At 40.1% G+C, this 20,982-nt stretch overlaps 1 protein-coding gene across 2 annotated transcripts in view; it reads left to right on the plus strand.

The window, feature by feature from the left end:
• The window catches only part of LOC118793160 (lysine-specific demethylase 4C-like), a 123,097-nt gene that overhangs the window by 25,223 nt on the left and 76,892 nt on the right, over positions 1–20,982 (plus strand). For both annotated transcript variants that reach the window (XM_036551197.1, XM_036551198.1), the window contains exon 8: positions 700–837. In XM_036551197.1, the coding sequence (XP_036407090.1) occupies positions 700–837 (138 nt within the window). The remainder of the gene's footprint in view (positions 1–699; positions 838–20,982) is intronic.

A 20,982-nucleotide genomic window follows, 5' to 3' on the forward strand; every position in this document is an offset into this window, starting at 1 on the left:
GTGGTTGTGCACCGTGCAGAGAAAAAAATTGCAGAATATACGATACATTTCAATTTTCAGCTTGGAAAAGAGATTTTTTTTTATCTTAATAGGACTGTTTAAATAAAGGGTAAAAAAAATGCAGTATTATATAATGCAAATGCAGCGTCATGCTTCTACTAGAGTGGGTGCCTGCTGTTTTTTGTCCTTCAGTATGTTTGTCCAGAACTCACAGAAAAGTTTAAAACCCCTGTGTATATCGAAGGCCCCTTATGAACTGTAGAAACAAATTCTTAAAGTGTTAGCTTTTTGCTGCAAAGCCAGATAAACTAATGCATGGAGAGATGAATATCATATCCAGTAATTAGCTAGAGCTGCTCAGAGCCAGAATTCAAGTGTGATGGAACGTTTTTAGAGTCACAGAGATTGATGCTTATGCTTCAGAATAACACTGACTTAATTCATTTCAGGTTTGGAATAGTAATCTGTCTGATGAGTAAAAAAAAAAAAAAAAACATGATACAAAATGCTCCGTAGCATAGAACTGTAATATAAATTAAATACTGAAATATGATAGAAATTGCTGATGAATTTCTTACTCCCAAAAATAATGGGAAAAAAACGTACCTTTTTCCTTTTTTCATTGATTGTTCACTACTTATTTTCCATTTGACCTTTGACCTTTGGCCTGAACAAGCTGCCTTTCTCTGTGTTTCACAGATCACCCAGGAGGCGGGCGAGTTCATGATCACCTTTCCCTATGGCTACCACGCTGGATTCAACCATGGCTTCAACTGTGCAGAATCCACGAACTTTGCTAGCGTGAGGTGGATTGATTACGGGAAAGTGGCCACACAAGTGAGTGAGAGCGCCTCATGGAAAGAAGTCATTTCTGGTGCCAGCGAGGGGGCTCATTTCACCTTGTGGGTTTGTAACAGCAACATTGCTTGATTTTTCTTTGATGAGCCTCACAGAACTCAGCAAGGGGGAGGTTAGCTTAGAGTCAGGGTGGGGAGGGGGGGGGGGGTGTTAGTTGTTGTTAGAGGTAGGTGTTCTGTATGTACTTAAATGAAAGAGCTTTTCTTGTCTTTCTTTTTCCTAAGTCAGCACTGTGAAATAAGCAAGTCCAATTAGACATGGTCTGTAGTCCACTAGGTCCTCTGTTTGGCTTTTGAAGAAGGGATGGAGTTGATGTGTGGCTGTGCAAACTGTGCTGATTAATGCAGTGCTGGCTGCTGTCAGAACGCTCCCAGGAAATGGAGAACTCACAAGGCATTACCCGTGGCTGTCGTAAGCTGCGTTTGTCTGTCAGACCTCTTCTCACGCTGAGAAAGTCCTTGCCACTACGTATGTGGCATCCTCAGTCTTTACATACTCAATAAGCCTTGAACCTGAGCTACAAACTCATTTTCGATTCTGGCTCCCCCAGCACAGTTTTGATTAAAGTCAAGGTAAATTATCAAGCATATGACAGATGGTTTCTGTATTTTATTATTATTTCTGAGCCTGCTGAATCCCCGATCCTGTTTGGAGTAGTTTTGAATTATTGTGCTGTTGGCACCTGAGTGTGTGTGTGTGTGTGTGTGTGTGTGTGTGTGTGTGTGTGCATGCGTGTGTGCATGTGTGTGCGTGCTTGTGTGTATGCTCTTGAATGTTCATTGTATGATTTCAACAGAGTGCTGAACTATAATAAAGGAGGAAGAAAAAGAAAAGGAAAAGAAATGGAGGGCAGCATAAATGACATGAAGTGATAAAGAGAGGGAGCAGGAGACATTGAACAACAAGTTTATATGTTGTTTAAGACAATATGGTGTTCTCTGTTTCACGCTGCCCTTATGGATGAAAGGGACCATGGGAACTGGGACGGGATTGCGTGTGATATGAGGTTCAGGGGTAGGCTTCAGTTTTCCCCCACATAGGCAAGCAGTTGGAGCCACAAGGCATCTGACGGCGCTCAGGCAAATCTGTGGACCTCCTAAGTGGTTGTTTTACTTCTCTTCTGCTGAACAGCTTAATTTCCTGTGTCTTTGTTTTGTCATCTCATTGTAATAATGGCAGTAGCCTTGGGAGAAGCCACAGGGGGCATCTTCCCAGCTCGGCCATGTTTTATTGTTTAGTTTAGCCTTTTTTTCCCCCTCTCAGAAGCAGCTGTTAGCTTTCTCTGGCATTTTTTGATTTGCTAGCTTGTTTTGTGAATAATTCGCTAAACCAACCTTGCTTGCAGGGACGAGATGGCTTTGTTTGAATTATTGCAAACTAATGTGGCCCATAGGGCTTACTTTGCATATCCACACCCATGTTTAATCATGCAGTGCCAACCGCAAGCAGTCGGTTTGCTGCTCTTTCACTGGGACTCCATACCCGTTTGGAGATGATCCAGCTGCAAGCACAATCTGACCATTTGAGTTTCCTTTCCTTTCAGCTTTATTTGTCACAACAAGGGTTGGGTGCCGTTAGATGCTATAGAGAGAATGGTATCAGCAGTTTTGGCAAGAACAAGTTTGATTGAAGACATGAGGCAGAACACTTGTCACACTTTGGCCTAGGCTGTGAACTGAGGTACATCCAGCTTCTAGGCTATTTGTGGGCCTGTGTGAATGAGTATTTTGAGAAGCAGTTTTTTTTTAGGTGTTTTTGTTTGATCATTTCTGATGTTCAGTGTTGGCGAACAGTTATGCATTTGCATCAGAACACCACTCCGGTCAGTCTTGGAGGATTTAGTTGGCTGCTCATTAAAAGCGAGGATTTCTGACATCATTTATTTGACTTTAAAGTACGATAAATCACTCAGGGGCCTCTGCAATGTGTTAGCATGACACAATAAATCATGGCTTATTAAATTAACCGCTTTAATGGTGTTCGCCATATTAAATGACCTCATTCAGGGCCCACACTGTTTCTGTGTTTATAGCAGGGCTGACATGAGGTGCATTTACTAACGTACACAAAGAGCGGAAGCTGTCCCTAATGGAAAAGCTCATCTAAGAATAATTGTGAAAGTAGCTGTTCACACCAGATCGGTGCGCCGGTCTGTCTGGATGCTCAGCACTGTACCCCAGTGAGATTTGTTTTTTTTTTTTTTTTTTCCCCTTTATCACACTGTGAGACCAGACCATGGTTTTAATTTATCTTAAGCCATCAGAATGTCCATGGAATAAATATTCAACTAGGCCTGCATTCCAAATTTTTCAAGTTTTTCAGGCCTAGTTATACATCCCCCCCCTCCTGACGCCTCATAAAAATGGTGGCAGAAACACAATAACTTTGACTGTGCGCCTGTTTGTATATGTGTGTTTGGGGGGTTCCTGAAGACAGAACAGGTGTCAAGGAAAGGGAACAGTGGGACTGGCTGCAGTTGGTGTGCAGACCTAAAACTGTCAGATGTCAGTGGTCTTGCACACTGCATGCTAAACTAATCACAACCAGCACCAGCAACAAGTGTATCCTGTGGGGTGAAAACCCACCACAGGTTCAATGGTGCTTCATACAACATTAACATCCACAGCTAGTTTTACTGTGCATGATATTCAGTCTACTTAATTAAATCTACCAAACACAGACTGGCCTAATATCTGCCAGCTGGTTGTTTCTTACCTTTACTGCATGCAAGGCAGGAGACAGGATGCCATCGGTGACACAGAAAGTTATATTTGCACTATTCCTTCACCTCAGAGCATCTGATTTGCTGTGCTCAATCAGGATTTTTAAAACAGATTATTTAACTGGGCTCACGTCCTGTGACCACGTGGTCCTCTCTGTTAATAGCGACAAACTGAGTCCTCCTTTCCTGAGTGCTGTTCATCTCGCATGGGTTTTAATGTTTCTTCTAGACCATGGTGTGTGCAGAAGGTTCTTCTCCTCCTGCTCTCCTACACTGTAAATGCCACAGCCGCAAAGGGGCTCTCCCTGGCTGTTTTCCCTTGGTCTCCGGCGCTGGTATCAGCGAGTGGCGTTGCAGTGTTCCTTGGATTTCCATGATTAATCTGCGATGACGGAATCTGTGCAGCCAGTTCTGCTTCAGGGAGTAGTTGGTGTCAAGAGACATTTTGGCTGTGTTGCCAGAAGGAACATATGAGGAAATGTGGGTGCAATTTGGATAATTGTAATGATTAATAATACCAGACGATCCCTGTTCAATAGTGCCTCTGTTTGGATTTGTGGGTTTGTGGATGTGTGCGGACACAGGGTTGCAAAATACTGAACTGCAGACCCTGAGGGAGAACGCTGTCTGAGAAAAATAATAAAATTCCCGCCATGGCTCCTATTCCGTGTAGCAGTTCCGCTATACCACTGTAAAACTCTGCTAATCAATAAGCCAAACCCTGGAAAACGGTGTGATTTCCAGGAATGTGTTGTCCATTGTTTCATATGTAGTTCTTCTGGTAAAGATATAGAAGAAACACACTGAAGAACAAGTTGACGTAGGAATTGTTCACTCATACTCCTTTGATGTGATTGTTGCTTCGTGTTGGTTAAACAGCACGTTCCGTTAAAAAAAAAATGACAGGATGCTTGTATCCAAAATTTAAAATCAACATTCACCTGCAATGCATTCCATCTAAAATGATACACTGAGAGCAAATATAGGTTACAGACATCAAATTCAGACAACTCCTGGTACTGCATTTGCTGAAGACTGTTGAGACATTATGCACAGAGTATGCATATTAACAGGGGCAGGTAAAGTCACTGAGATTTAAGTAGGCTTAAACCAGACTATGCAAGTACCCTGTATGGAACTATAGGTGATGGACCGTGCTCACATGCAGTGACAGTTTCCTAAAAACAAATGCTTCAACACATTGTTTGACAAAGAAGTACTAGTAACTGTAAAATCTTGTTACTAATGAGTGGCTGCATCACACAATAAAGATGTTCACACTGCAGCGTGCTGGATACCTGTACTTGAACGTATAGATTCTGTCGTCCATTTTCCATAGTTCTTCACTGTTTGGGAATGTACAGCTTCTTTTGAGCAGTAACAGAACAACCGCGGCCCTCAGATGCCTTGGCCCATAAAAAGAGTAATATTGCCATGTCTGACCTAACAGGATAATTGAAAGCGCGGTCACAGACAGAACCCTCTACCTTGCTGTTTCTGTACTGTTTATGATGGCTGGAATTTGAAAATCTGACGTTTTATGCTGTAAAGACAAAATTAAAATCATGTTTCTAAGCCTGAAATTCAGTGGTGGTGAATGTACCCTGCATGAAGACAATGCCGCAGCTAATGTGCGCTAATGGTAGAAAAGCCGTTCTTACGCAGTTTCATCAGCCACTTTCCATTCCCTCCATTCTGCTTTTTGCCTCTCTGTTTTCATCTTGCTTGAAATCTCTCATATGTTTCCACTTGTTCCAGTGACACCTTCCAGCACATACCTTTATCTTGTTTGCTATGTTAGCTCCGATGCCCTGACTACTGAACTTTAATTACAGAACTCCATTACATGTTGTAGCTTGAATGACTGTATATTTGTTTGGAGACCGTTGCTTAAGAATATCATAAACACTCACATTGAATGACGCAGGCTGCAAGGTCACCCAGGGTAAGCTTACAGTGAAACCCCTTTGGTGCGGTCCTTCGATTGTCTAGGCCTTGAATCACTTTTATGACATGGTGATGTGGACTCCAGCGAGTTTGGACAAAAGTAAGTTGAAAAGACACTGATTAACCTGTCATGTTACAGGCAGGTATCCATTAGGTCTTTAATGCAAAATCTGAGTAGCTTGAAATTGACATTTTCATTTTCATCTTTTTTTTCCTGCTTCTGCCATTAACATTTCATTGAACTGAATTGCTATGTATATGTCGCCACTTATAGATGTTCCAGCCTTGCGTCTGGTTGAAAGTATTTATGCTGGGGTGATTTCTGCTGACCTTATTCAAAACCGCCCGTTGAGCTTGCACTTGTTCTCAGACTCAGTGGAGGGACTCCTGAAGGGAAGAGACGAGAGCCGGTGCCTTTTGTGCTTTTTCAGATGTTCTTGCGCAGTGACATTGGCGAGGATGCGTCGCGCTGTGGCTGATCATTAGTCATCAGCACTGAGGTGGAAAATAAACAGTAAGAAAAGAGGCTTCCCTAGGATGCGTCCTCCTTCGGCTGTCTGGGGTGGCTGGTGTTGCGTGTTAATTGCTGAACATTGAACACCGCCGCCTTGTCTTGTAGCCGACACCACCCCCCCACCACACACACACACACACACACACACACACACACACACACACACAGAGTCCCTAATCATTTGAACTCACAGGGACTATCAGCACATCAATCACCGCATTTTCTACTTGACTATTTTCTCTTCTGATTTCCATCCTTCATATCCCTATAGTTAAATTACTTTACGTGTTCCTCTCCGGAGGTGAACCGTGGGGATTGTCTGTCATTAATTTGCCTCCTCTGGTCAAATTAGATCTACAATTACCCCGGTCTCCAGTAAAAGTGCTCTCACTCCAGGGGCTTTTCGCAGCCAGCAGGGTGGATCAAAGGTGTAGACTGCTGGTGCGACACCCCCCCCCCCCCTTTCTCTCCCCCTTCCCTCCCCCTCTTTGCTCTGTCTGTACTCTATCCCCCAGTCGCAGGGATAGAGCAGGGTTGTTTTGATGTAGGATTTGATAGATTTGTTTGCTACTGCATTCATTTGCTCCATATCAGAAAACCGACAGGCCGGAAAATGAAAATTTGCTTTAGATTTTCAGCCTGACTGTTTGGGGTCATATCGGAAGACGCTTTCTCTGTGTTAGTATTTCATATTTTTGTGTTTTAAAGGTTTTTTTTTGTTCATGCACAGCTTTGAATCAACATGCATACAGTAAATGTACAGATGTATATGTATACCATGTCCATGAATGATGGATTAGCTGTAATGATGATGCACAAATAATGTGTATGACTGTGTGTGCAGTGTAATCTATCCCCTTTCCTGTGCAGAACAAATACGTAGCATAAAGTGAGGTGTGATTTTAACAGGATTTCAATATTATCTAGTGGCATTGCCACTATATGGCAAATGGCAGATATTTTTGTGACAGCTATGAAAAGCTTGCTAGCCATACTGTTGTTATCTGAACTCATGAGAGTTTGTTTCAATGTTATATGGTTCACTAAACTTTCCCATAAACCGCTTTTCTTTTATTTAACTTTAATGTCTCACAAAGGCATTTTAGCAGCAATTCATCATAATAAGATGCATTTAATTCCTAGCCAAAAACTGTGCTCAACTTTACTGAGTAAATTGATCCAACCTGAAGAGGCATCAGAATTAGAATGCAAATACTAATGAGGAAATCCTAATATTTTTTAATGTATGTTGGTCTCCTGTTAATTTTGTAGGTGAAAAGGTTAAGCTTGAAGCTTTGGTCTGTGTGAAATTGCATTCATATTTGATAAATAACTTTCTTAATGTAGACTTTCTTAAAAACTTTGACTCAGAGTTGGGATTATAAAATCACAACCAGATTTACATTTTTCCTGGTATTCCTGCATTAAAGGATTTGTCATATAAACAATGTGATAGGACTTGTTTGGGGTGTTATTGTATAAGCCAAATAAATTCTTATGTTTTGTTTTCACAATTTGTTTTTCAATAAGTACCTTACTGAGTGTTTGAAAAGAACTCACATAAAAAATAAGAAAATGAAATTTAAAAAATACTTCATACATTTTCCACTCTCATGTGTTCAAAACTGCTGGTAATTTAGATTTTAATTTAATTAGAATTTAATTTTAATTAAGGCCAATAGTTTTGGCTCATGTCCTTTTAAAGATTCTTCTGAACCCTTTTTGCTGAATTAATGTCTGAATTAGAATGTGAGGATTTGATTTTACATTCTTTACTGGAGTAATATTTAAAGTGTGATTTTGTCCAACCTGTGACTTTTTTTCTGGCTGTCACTCATTATTATTCATATTTTTTTTAAAATAATTTGAAACAACCATAATGCAATTTAATAGAATGAAATGTCTGGTAAGTGCTGTTCTTTTCCCTTGGTCTTGAACTGAATTTTGCAATTTTGTGAAATGACCCTATGATTAGAGAGTGACAGTAATGGATAGAGTCCTCCTTTAGAGGTAATTAGATTAAATTAAAATGCATGTCTTCTAGAAGTGATGTTCACAAACTGTAATTAAAATGAATTTGCTGAGAATGATGAAGAAACCTGCTCTTCCAGGAAACAACTTGAAGAAGACCATAAAACCCTACAGGGACCACACTTTTGCGTAAAACATTATTTATTTTTGTTATTAATCATTGCTCTAACAAGACAACTCGGTGTCAGACCTCACTCTACACCCACTTCCTTTTAAACAATAAGGTTCAATATTACATTGTTGCATACAATGCAGTTATTTCAGTTTGCTTGAGATTTTCATTTTACTTTTTCAGTTTACTTCAAAATGTGAGTTTTTTAAACTGGTTCATGTAGTCACAGCCAGTGCAAGTTCAAGGAGGTTTGGAGATTTGAAGTGTGCAGGGAGATCAGTTTTTGCAGCAGAATAAAAATTGCAGTATCCATACCTATGACTAGTCTATGGCTAGTCATCATAAAGATGCTATGGGAAAAATTTGCTTCATAGTCATTGCCCTACAAAGGGCTGTACAGTATTAATGACCATAGCATAGACCTTGGCTTCTTGCAGCAGTTGGAGATAGCTTTTTGTCTGAGTGCTTTCATAATTTAACCCACCCATATTAAAGGGACAGGCACAGCTACAGTGCTATTCTAAAACACAGTGGACAGGGTGAGACATCAAACATATTTCACATATTTATATATTTATGATATTCTGAAGTACACGTACACAAGTATGTGTGATTACAATAACCACTCACAACGAGGAATATCTTAATGCAAATTTGTGGAAAATTGTGAAGAATCTTGTACTGATTAAACATCATTGAGTAACTGGAGTTAATACCAGCTCATGCAAAACAACAGCCCAGGTACCTTAGAGATGTTTTTTGGTTGCTTGTTATTTTGCACTGTTTGCCACATAAACCAGCTGCTCTGCTGTGTATCCTGCACACCAGTGGTCTTTTACACCACTCACCAGCTGGAGTAATAAAATGATTGAGCATGCTCATTCTCGGCAGAAGAGTGCCGAAGTTATGCCTTTATATGAACCCCAGTTCCTTAAATCCACCTGGCCTCTGCCGACTTTTTCGGCGAGATAAATGATCATTTGAAGCCCGCTCAAATTGGAGGTAGCTTTCTTTTGGCCAGGTCCTGATGAATACTCCTGTTGTTTCATTTTTCTCCACCTGGTTTTCAGCAATCTTGCATTGTATTGCCACCTCCAAGTCTCTGGGTGGGGGGGGGGGGGTGACATGGGGACCAAAGCCAGTAAGCTATTGTCTTTCACAAGATTTGGCCTCCTTCCCTTCAAATCCTCAATGTCCAATGGGCAGTGGAATGTGTGTGTGTGTGTGTGTGTGTGTGTGTGTGTGCGTGCGCGTGCGTGCGTGCGTACGTGCGTGTGTGTGTGTGTGTGCACACGTACGCACGCGTGTATGTATATACATACACTGCATGGAAAAAGAGTTCTCTGAAGTCTACCAGCGTTTTTCATCAACTGAAACAATTATATGAATCAGTGCTGCTAGGTGATAATAACAATAACAGTTGATAAACCAGATTATATGATGCTGTTTAATGGGCTCAAACAGTATCTTCTTGAACCTGAAATGTGTAGCTAGCACAGGGAGATTTTAGTCTTCACATGCCGGAAATTGAATCTATAAAGAACAAAAATATTCTTCTGAATCCCATTTAGTGCTTTACTGACCATATAGACTATATCCTCTGTCTCTTTTGCAGATTTAATATCCTGTAGATTTGGCTTCCATTCACATTTTAGAGCTCAATTTGTTAGAAAAAACTTTCCCAATTCTTCTGTCTAATAAAGTTCAATAGACTTTATGATAATAGCTATTGTTCTTTGCTGTGGTATTCAGGAGTACCCGAAAGAACATGTTTTAAAAGGTATTCTCTTTATTGCCTGTGGATATTACTTTGTATTAATGTAGTGACTCATAGTTGACAAACCCCCTCCCCTTCTTTGCCCTGTAGGCACAGTGCTATTTTTTGCCAGAAACAATCTGAATCGTTGGAGGAGCTATGTGAAGAACTTAATAGGCCCATTTGAAAATATAATTCAGAAATTAATCTTCTTTGTAGTATTTTATCACCCTTATAATCTCAAGAGATGCATTATTTTGCCACTATGATGAATAATGACTTTGATGACTCTGCTGAAGTGTGTCAGGATTAGATGCACCCATGATTCCTCTGTCTTTTTTATTTTTTTTTTTTACCACTGTGATACATGTCATGTATTGTACAGTACGTAGCATATGTAGTGATCATAAACATGATCCTACAGTCAAAAAGTGTAAAAGCAAAAAACATGGTGTCAAGTCAGTTGGAAACCCCCAAAGGATTCCAAGTTCTCAAATGTGCTTTATGTATTACTTACCTTATGGTCATGTACAATGTTTAAGTTAATATACTTTGATACATTCAGACACATTCATATTCCTTCACTGATTTTAGCTTTAAGCATTACACATATAGATAGAACATAACACATCTGAAAGCTTGGTGTTTGTCCTACCTTCATCCAATATTGGTCAGATTGACTAAACAAGCTCTGGCATTACATGACTATCAAGTAAATGGACGTGTCACACCATAGAACTGACAAAGCTATTTTGCTAACTTTAAGCAGTTTATGTTTGATATATCTTTAACCATATAAATAATTCAGTATCTGTATTTAGTTGGGTTTCACTATGGGTAATTTTACCACAATACTATTGGTAAAATTGGTGGTAACTACTAGTTTATTTGTATTTGTATTTTTTTTTTATTATTATTATTTTAATTTTCTTAGTCTCTACCCTTCTCTGCCAATCTCTAACTCTCAGGTAACCCCTGATCCTGATTGCAATATCTTGCAATCTAATGCATTGTCTTTAAGAACATCATTTAAGAATCATAAATTATCTCATTTTTATTCAGTGAATGTGTATAATTATATTTGTAGGCGTATTCAATTTTCGCATACATGCATGTAGCTGATTGCATTGGAAACCGATTACACAATATTCTTTTTTTCCAGACAATTAAATACAAATGAAGCCATAAACATACTTATACACAGACAGGTTATGTAATTAGACAATAAGTCATGATATAGATGGTTACCTGTATGAAGTAAAAGGCTTGTGGCCAAAAGATACAGTTCTTGAGTTAGGCTGCGGTAGCTTGATAGAACTGCAGGGACCTAAATTGTTTTTGTGTAAGTATATCTTGGTGAAGATGTAAATGCCATCTTTCTACAAAGATCAAACTGGCAATTTATCTGCGGGATCAAAATTAGCACTGAATCCATAACTTATTTTGCCGTGGTGATACATTTCTGCAATTGAGGTTTCGCAGCAAGCGCCAGGAATGTTAAAGTCCATTTGTCTTAACTACCTCTGATAGGCTAGTGGACAGCAATTTGTATGCATTTTGCAGACAGCACTGTTTTGATGTTTTAAAGTCATCCAAATGTGTTGCTATTTATATTTTTCTTTTTATTTTTGATCTTCTAAAGCATGCTTTGTTTTCAGAATAGTAAATAAATATGTGAAAAACTTATCATTCCATGCCAAATTTAAATTAGGATTTTTTTCATAGTTCTTCTGCTTATCTGTTATGGTTTTGTAGCTATAATGATATTTTGTGACAGCTGATAACAAATTTATTTCCATTTCAAATTCACTTCTCTTGCTGAATCTATTAGACCACGTTAAGGAAATAGTATTTGGTGCATGTTCTCAGAGTCTATAGTCAGACGTCATTTTTTCATTTTTTTTTTTTACTTTGCTGTCTTAATGGAAGTAATCTGAGCCATGCTGGGTTCCTTGACGTTTTCTGAATCAAATCATATCTCTTACTGAGTGAGCAGGTACTTGGGAGAAAATGGGCAGCCTTTACCCCATTATGATAATCGAAATAAAAAAGGCACAAAAATAAGAATCCTAGATTGGAATGTATATCAGTTGGAAAGCCCATCGCCGAGTGAAATTAAGAAGATATACAGTCTCTGATGTTCCCAGTGGCTGTGGATGGTGCTGTATTGTATGCGGTGGACGGGCCGCCGCCAGATAGGCTGAGCTCGGTGAGAGAGGAGGCGGAGGCGCGGGCACGCTCCTTCTGGCTTTGGGGGATCCGTTAGAACCAGAGCTCATCTCCAGCCGCATGGGCGCACTCTCCTACCAAGGGCACAGCTCCTGCCTCCGGCCTACGGGATTCTGCATATCATCACTTTTTCACTAACCGCCCCCAACAACCCGCCCCCAAGCCTTGAATTCAATGCCTCGTGAACCTTTTGAAATTCAGCATCCCTCTTGACAATGAAGGCTGTCGATACAATTAAAACAGCTACTGAAGGCTTCTGAGTGTTACATACTGATGTGGCTTTGTGTGAAAGAATGCGTTGACCACCGTGCAAAATCACCTCTCTTTGCCTTTTGTAGATCTAGTGTGGAGGAATGTGTTTTTTTTTTTTTTTTTATGAATAAATAATGTCCATTTATATACCATTGTGAACTTAATGCCTTAGTGGTCTGACTCATATTCTGGAGGCTATGAAAGTGTTTGGCAGTGAATGTATTGGATGTGATAATGCGCCTCTGAAGTCACGGCGGGTGTTTTCATGCATTTTCCTGGCGGGTGTGTTGCCGGGGTCTGAGGCAGACAGCTCCTGTCCTGGGCAAGGGCTGTCTTCTCTCTCTTTCCCTAGGGAGTCAGCACAGGTTGATGGCATGTCTAAGCCTGTCTGGTGCTCTGCTACGGTTGTGATGAATTCTTCTAAGCTCCAGATTACAAATCCACGCACCAGGGAGTGATGGACAGACAGTAGGTCTGAGAAGCAGAAGCTTCTGCTATACAGAAGAAGGCATGGACCATGTTTTTCTTCCATCTTCCATCTTGTCTTTCATCAGTCAGACCAGGCTCAAATTATTACAGTCCAACTGTGGCTGGTCAGAGCATTTGGAGAAGGGATAACTCACTCCATAGCCCAGAAAAGATAGTGTTTTATTCCACTTTCTGTAAGTGCACTTCTCACTTTTATGTCTGAGGTTCAGGATTTTTCATGAGCAGATTCAAATGACTATTTAAAATAAGGAGTGTAGTGCTTAAGTTGAGTTGGGTTGCAGTAGCTTGCAGTAGCTATATCCGTGGATCTTTGGTGACTGTTATTTTACATATGTTTTTCAAAATAACTTACATCTTATGCAGTTGAGTTACATTTTCACCAAATGGTACATTTATCACATTTGGATATTTTCCCCCCATCAAAATCAAAGAATTTGGAATGCACATGATATGCACATGATATTGTGGAAGTCATGCCTTTTGGGGACATTAACTTTGAAGGTGAAAATAATAGTTTGTTTGTGGTTACTCTTCAATTTAGTGTAAGTGAATTGAGTCACAGCAAAATGTACAGATATTAAATTGATTTGTAAAGAATCTGTCATCGACTCAGCTGCTATTTGTAAACTGACACATTTACCACCACTTGCACAAGTCTTCCATGCAGCACAGTTGAACCACATGTCTCTGTTATATATACACCTGTATACCACAGTACGCCATATTTACCAGTGCTTCATTCTGTTTACAATAGAGGGTAATTTAGGAAGTAATCATAGACATATCTCCTTATGAAATATGAAACAAGCTAATTCAGCCCTGAAAGCTCAAATCCAAACTGAAGAATGGGAGCGCATTCTTCACATTTATGCATTTATTCGATTGTCTGGGATTGCTCTTTTTTGTTATTGTCAGTCTTATTATTTCAACATTCTTATTACCTTTCAGCAGTTTGTCATTAGTCATTTTTTATGCTGTAATATTCTTTCTGAACTGTTATCATAGTGGGCTTAATCTCCTCTTGCAGTTTACATATGATTGATTTGTAGAATGTTAGTCTTTTCTCTCCGGAGTGATGGGTAGAGGGGATATTTATTCATTGACGATAGACATCTTTATTAGGAGAATTGAATTGTTTAAACCCTTAAGTATGTGCATTTATCTGTGATGTGGCGTCTGAGCCGTGTACCCCATAGGCCTGACCATTCATCACCGAGCAACTCCGAGTTCAAGCGTTTGCCCTCCCTGTCAGTCTGAAGGACGGGCGGAGATAGAACAGGGGAATGTTGATTCTCTTGGCACGCGTTGTAAGGTCAGCAGTCCCCGGCACACGGCGAGTGTTTACCAATAGCACATCATTTCCTATCAATCACCCTGCTGTCTGTGACACGGGAGTCAGGGTTAGTCATAGCGGAGCTCTGCGCAGCAGTGTATGCGTCTCAGGCTACCCCGCCTCCAGGTACACCAGCTCTCCCCTCCCCCACCCATTCTCTCCTTTCAGGGGTACCAGCAAGACCCTTTCATTCATTACAGATCTTATTTGAAGAGAGAACCTCACCCTCTCTCACTCAGGAAATGGTGAGAGAGCTCGCCCTCTTTCCTGAATGTAATGGAGTTGTGTTTGCTTTGCACTGCCCAGTAGGGACAGAAAAATGCCATTAAGGCACGTGATGATGATTCAGTGCACTTGCACTAAGCCACTGGCATGGCACATTTGGCTGCGGTAGGGGACTTCTGAGGGTTATTATTCATTTTCTTTGTGGCATGGAGATAGTAACATTACATATGAGCAAAAGATTTTGATTGATTTCTGTTTTTTTTTTTTTTTTTTTTTTTCAGCTAGTCCTTCCTTCAGCGTATTCTTCAGCAAGTCCTTTTCAAAACACTCCGGTCTGATCTGGATTCTCTTTACCTAACCTGAACAACGTTGGTAGGGTCGACTCCCCTCACACAAGTATAGCAAAGATTTCCCTCCCAATTCCCATCAGGCTACATGGGCAGTATGTCAGACCCAGTTTACTACCGGTATGTTGTCATGGAGGTCACACATACCTTAAAGTTAAGAGATGCCTTTGCAATCTCTAAAATGAGGATTACAAGCTTGCAATGAGAGCAGGGACAAATGCAAGAGACACTGCTTCTTTCATTTCAAATGGGAAGTGTAAAGTGCAAAATGTGGCTGACACAAAACAGTATTTCATATTTGCCTAGAAGCCTCAGTCTGACAATCTCTGAAGTTCAGATATAACCTTAGAATTTGATCTACACTGAGGTCAAGGTATTGCTTATTAGTCATGCTCTCAGGAATAAAGATGACGTCTTCGATCGCCTCGCAAGGCCTCGCAGATCTTGTCATCAGTGGGTGTGTTCATTGTCAATGGCAGTGAAAAACAAGCTGTCAGACATGGCTTTTGCATTAGAGCGGCTCAGGTCTCATGGCTGTCTGAAAGCTTAGTGAGTTCCTAGGACACACGGGGAGTGTCTTCTCTCCTGTAAACCTGTGTGTGTGTGTGTGTGTGTGTGTGTGTGTGTGTGTGAGAGAACAGAAATATGGTGTGTGTTAATGAATGCTGTGTCATGTAACTGTTGGACAGCAAACAAATGCCTTTTTATCAGTATGAAATCAAAAGTATTTGTAACACATTGTTTCACCTTAGATGTGTATACAGTAACTTTACTTGTGTCTTCTCTGCATCCTGTCCATGAAATGTACCTAAAATTTCCATGCTCAAATTATAGCTTGGCTTATTATCAGTTGAGTGCCAAATGAAATAATGCAGTTTAATTTTATTCTGAAGTTATAAAAAGTCACCATTTAAAGAGGACTATTAGAAGCAGCCATTGTCAGCACTTAACCTTGATACACTGTACATTCTGTATTCACTGGACTGGTAAATGCAGTATTGGCATATCAGCTTCATTTTTTAATGAATTATACATAAATTTGGATAGATGAATATGACATTTTTAAATGGAACCACAAGACCTGAATACTGTCAGTGAAAAGATGTGCAAGTGAAGGGACCATTACTTCTGCTCTTTTACTGATTGTTTGGCAGTTGGAGAACTAGGCTGTGCAGCTTCCTGCACTTTCTAATAGCGTTCATTTTTGTGATATTCCTGACTCTGCTCTTTTCAAAAGGTAGATGAGTTCAGGTTTGCTCATTATGATGAAAACGGTGTTTCAAAGACATCGAGTACTCTGCTCTTCGATACATGGGCATTTACGTAAGCTGAGCATTGTAAAGGACAGGTGAAACAGCAAATGATGTTTCTTGGTTGTTTCTGAATACTGGCAGCAGTGTTGCAAACCATGTAATTACTGTCCAGTGTCAAGTCAAGAAAAAAGTTTTGTGAATGTAGTTCTTAGTGGTACCAACTGTCCCAGAGGTTTCCATGAAACCCATCAACACTGCAGGGAGTCCCACCTTCCTGCAGTTTATATACATGCAAATTATTTCAAAACCATTATTATGGATAAATTTAAATTAAATTACATATTCAGGATTAACAATCAATATTTTTGTCTGTTTTTTAATGAAATTCTAAATGTTCAAACAGCAGAGAGTAAAGAATAATATCAAAGCTTAATATTTCACTTACAACTCTGCCGCAGGCAATGTATGTGAATTATACACCACTGAGGTTTTAAGATACTCTGGGGCTGTTTTTTTTTTTACTGAATATGGCTTTGAGCAAACATTGACGATTGTAAAATTCTCATTCTATCTCTTTCTGTGTGGAGTCTGTAGCTTTCTGTGCGACTGGCAGAAGAACAGGCACTGTGTTCTGGGAAATAAGATGCGAGAGTAAGTGTTCCTCCGGAACCCTGCTTTCGCACAGCGCGTCGAGCAAATCGATTATTCATGCTTGGGTGCTGGTCTCCATTCCAGCTCTGGATATCCTTAAGATGATTGCTTACATGCTCTTAACCGATCTATATTTAAAGTTTAATTGCCATTAACATTGCGTTTCACACTTACATCAGTGTGGAGCTGAGGTGCAGCCCGGGGCCAGTGCAGAGCTGCCAACCTTAATAGCCGTCTGCTGATGAGCGGCCCCTTGTCCTGAATGTGTTTCCTCGTGTTAGGCCTGTGACCAGCAGCGTCTGTGTGGTCAAGGAGACTCCCCTCTTTCTCCTGACGCCTACCACGCCCTTGTGTTTCCCGTGTCCAAACGCAAAGTAAACAGCGTGTGGAAGAAATGGCCTCGCTGCTTAAACGGTTGTCTTGGAAAATTCAAATGAGATTTTTTTTTTCCTTGTTTGAAAGCACCCCCAGTATTTTCTGGAAAATAATAATAGTGTTGCGATTTTCGTCCATCTCCTGACAAAATGCTTTAATTACAGTGCTGTCGCCTCACCTCAGTCAGTCACAGTAGGTATTCATTATCTCCCTTGAGGACGTGTGTCAAGCTCAGTGTTTTTCTCCTCTTTTCTTATCCTTTTTATTTATTTTTTGTCCTCCTTTTTTTCTCTGGGCTGACCATTTTGGATTATATTTTTAATTATCCTCAACATTTGAAGTCAACACAGACATTTTATGTTCCTTTCCACACACTGCCCATTTTTTAATAACTGGATTAGTACATCACCTTGGTAACACACGCACCTGTTTTTTTTTTTTTCCTGGTAAATGTTGGCGCATGCTGACATTTTCTAGATGAAGTCATGAGAAGGTTAGTTGACTTCCACTCATTCCCATCCCTCAGCACTATCTCAATTGTTTCCTTCAGATCCCTTTTTTTTCTTTGTTTGGATAGATGCCTTCTTCTGTTAGGCACTCCTCTGGGGCTTCTTGTTGGCAATCAAGCCTGAATTATTAATTTGATAATTAGCAATTCAACACTTTCTGTGGTGGAAAGGGGGTAATGCTTTAAGGACGAAATGAGAACTTTGACTTTCCAGAATAAGATTTTTTGAGGTAGGAATTGAGACAGTACAAAGAAGCTCGTGGCCACATACTGTGTAAGCAACCCTATGCTAGAGAAGAAGGAAAGGGTCTTAATCTTACAAATTTCATGGAATTGTATAACCTTTCTAGATTATTTTCAAGGTAAAAGGTCAAGAGAGTCAAACGTGTTGTAATGACCCCAAACACATGAATAATACGTAAATACTGTATGTATAAATATGTGGTTTTGTCCTCCTCACTATACACTATTTATGAGTAATGAATAATTTAATCATTCAAAATAGTGTTTTATTTGTTAAAACTTTTATTGACTGAATGTAAAAATTCTGTCAAAGTGAATGTGTTCATATTCTGCAGTGTCTTATAAAATTGACATGACCCGGGAGACTGAGTTAATGTATTTTGAACAAAATGAATGTTACTTATTTGTCAGGTCAGAAGGGTATCCCTGGCTTTCAGATAATGGAACTGTCATCCTGCGAACCTTATAGATAAAAATATGCCTATTCTCCCCTGTCTGAACTTTGTTCTTCCTCTTGCAATGTTAAAGTGTTATAAATCCGGAGGTGGCGACACCATTATTGAAATACTTTTTAAAATTGTTTTCTTTATTGCTCCTGGAGACCGAAGCTGCGAATCCTCCGAATGGGGAAAGGAGAGAAATGTATCAGTATGATGGAGCCAAATGACTATTTCCCATATAGACTCATTGGTTCTCCCTGGCTGCCTCATCGCTTGGGTTCTCAAGAAATATCCACAGTCACTGGTGTTGCTAATGTCCAGTCAGGTTGATCAAGTTTATCCAGGAAGGTTCAGTGAGAGCCATTCAATGTGAGGCTTTGAATGGCTGTGGTAATTAGTGTGCATTTCGCAGAGCATCCCTTTGGAGGTTTTAATGCAGTGTGCCTATTGAATAGTATGAAATAGAGAGAGGGGATGGTGATGTGCTGTTTGAATGTACGGCAGAAGTAGAAAGGATCTGAGATTTAGAGGATATTTATATTGCCTATAAATGCTTGTGTCTTTCCTCACCATCGCTGTAGGCTGGATTTCAGAACAGTCAGACAGAGGCACGAGGGCTAAACCAACAAACCAAGTCAACAAAGTCAAGCCACATGTCTCAGGTGTTCAACTGCACATACAGTAAATAAACTCATGGGACATTAGGGTTGCAATAGGGAACAAGTCAAAACGTTAACCGCAAATCCACCATGGCTACTGCTTATCTGTGTTCTTGAGACAGTCATATAACATCTGAACTATCGGCTCAATAGCAATGGTGTAAAGCATCCCATCTCTAAATAAAGAAACATAACACTAATTCAGATATTTCAGGTTTATCATTTGATTTGTATTCAGGTGACAGTGAGAGATGCAGTGCAGTTGATATCATGCTTTTGTGTACTGTGAAGTGAAGGGGATAACTTTGATGGAAGAGGAATGTGTACGAATGATGGCCAGTGAGCATCTTTTGCTCTGTTATTGCGCTGCCCTCAGTCATAGACAGGGCCCGGACAGTCCAAGCAGAAATAAAAGGATCGACAGTGCCAGGTCACATGACCCACTTCCGCTCCTCTCAGTTCTAATTCAGGAGCTGCTGCTAGGCTTCCGGAGTCGTGTGTGTGTGTGTGTATGTGTGTGTGTGCGCGCGAGTGACAGGAGAGTACCAAGTCTACTTGTGTGGCTACAGTCATTGGGACTCCCTCCAGAAATGCTTTGCCCTAGCCTGAAAATGTCTACAGGCCAGGGGGAGGAAATCCATATGGACTGGCCTACCTCACAGCGCCAGTCCAGTTTTACTCAGCGGGAAGGCAGTGAGGCCAGTGGCCGCTTTGCTGCACTGGCTTCAGGAACCGGTGACTGCGTGACAAGCAAATTGAACATTTCCCACTGACTGCATTGGAAAAAAATTCTTTCTGGGGCCTGGCAGTATTTCTTTGTGCTCTCATTTTCTCCTCTTTAGTTGCAAACATACAATAAAAAAAATAAATAAATGTTTGCTGAAGTTTAGAGGTGGTGTATTTACCGAATAAAGTCCATGAATTGATCCAGCATTAAAATCTAGGTGCATAAACTGTAAATATGAACATTGATAATAACACATCAATCACTGTGAGGTTTTAGATCTGGAGAAAATGGAGTTATTTGTTACAAATAGACAGACGTGGTGTTACATATTGTGGCGAGTTGTTACATGACCAGGTATGACATTATACTGGTTGGCACATATTCGCCACAGGCTTAAGTGATAGACCATGTGGCTGTACAAATGTTACTCAATTTATGCGACTGGGTAGCTAGCTGTGGACTTGTAAAGTTCAGTTTGTTAAGGTTGCTCCATCTTTAAAACTAGCTAGTTAGCTGGCCACATAGCTTGTTGTCTGCTTGGGTCCGAGTTGACATACCAAGATACAAATGTATGCATAAAGGACATTATGGAAAATAAAAAGTTGCTAGACCACTTCTGGTCATTATAGACCAGATCCAGATAATGCTCTGTCTTCCCTATGGCTAGAGATCGGGCACAGGGCAGAGCCAGGGTGCAGAGGGAGTATGCACTGCCATGCTAGTGAAAGTGAAAGAGTAAGGAAACCTTGTCACCTTGATGAGGTTACCCCAAAGTCGGTTACCTCAGAGTAATTAAATGCACTGAGTGTTTTTGCAATGAAATCGCCTGGATGATGTAAACTTGCATACTGTAACATCATTTCTATAGAATCTTCATATGAACTGGGGTGCAGCCTGAAATAGGCAAAAAATTTATCTGCAGTTCCTATGGTGAAAAAAGTAGCTGGAATTTAAAAATGTTAATACCCTAAGTGTCGCCACATCTCTCCTGATGCAACACATTGCTCTGTCCACTTTTCAATGCTGATACTCTGTGTATTAATTGTCCAGGTCAGTCAAAAGTTTAGAGGCATTAATCTTTTTTTCTATTATGACCGAGAGTTAATAAAAGCCAGAAGAAATCCGAGGTTAGTTTTCTTTTTTTTTAATTTTTCAAATACATTCTCATTACCTACTATCTTTGCAGGGTTATTATTTCTTTATATTTTTAAAATAAACTGGAGATAAATGAAATCCCCATCTCCCTGTGCATAGGCACAAACCTGCAGCCTCTGATAATGAATGCAATTAAGGCTCTGCTGCATTAAACCA

Source organism: Megalops cyprinoides, chromosome 18 (genome assembly GCF_013368585.1).
Source record: "Megalops cyprinoides isolate fMegCyp1 chromosome 18, fMegCyp1.pri, whole genome shotgun sequence".
NCBI lineage: Eukaryota > Metazoa > Chordata > Actinopteri > Elopiformes > Megalopidae > Megalops > Megalops cyprinoides.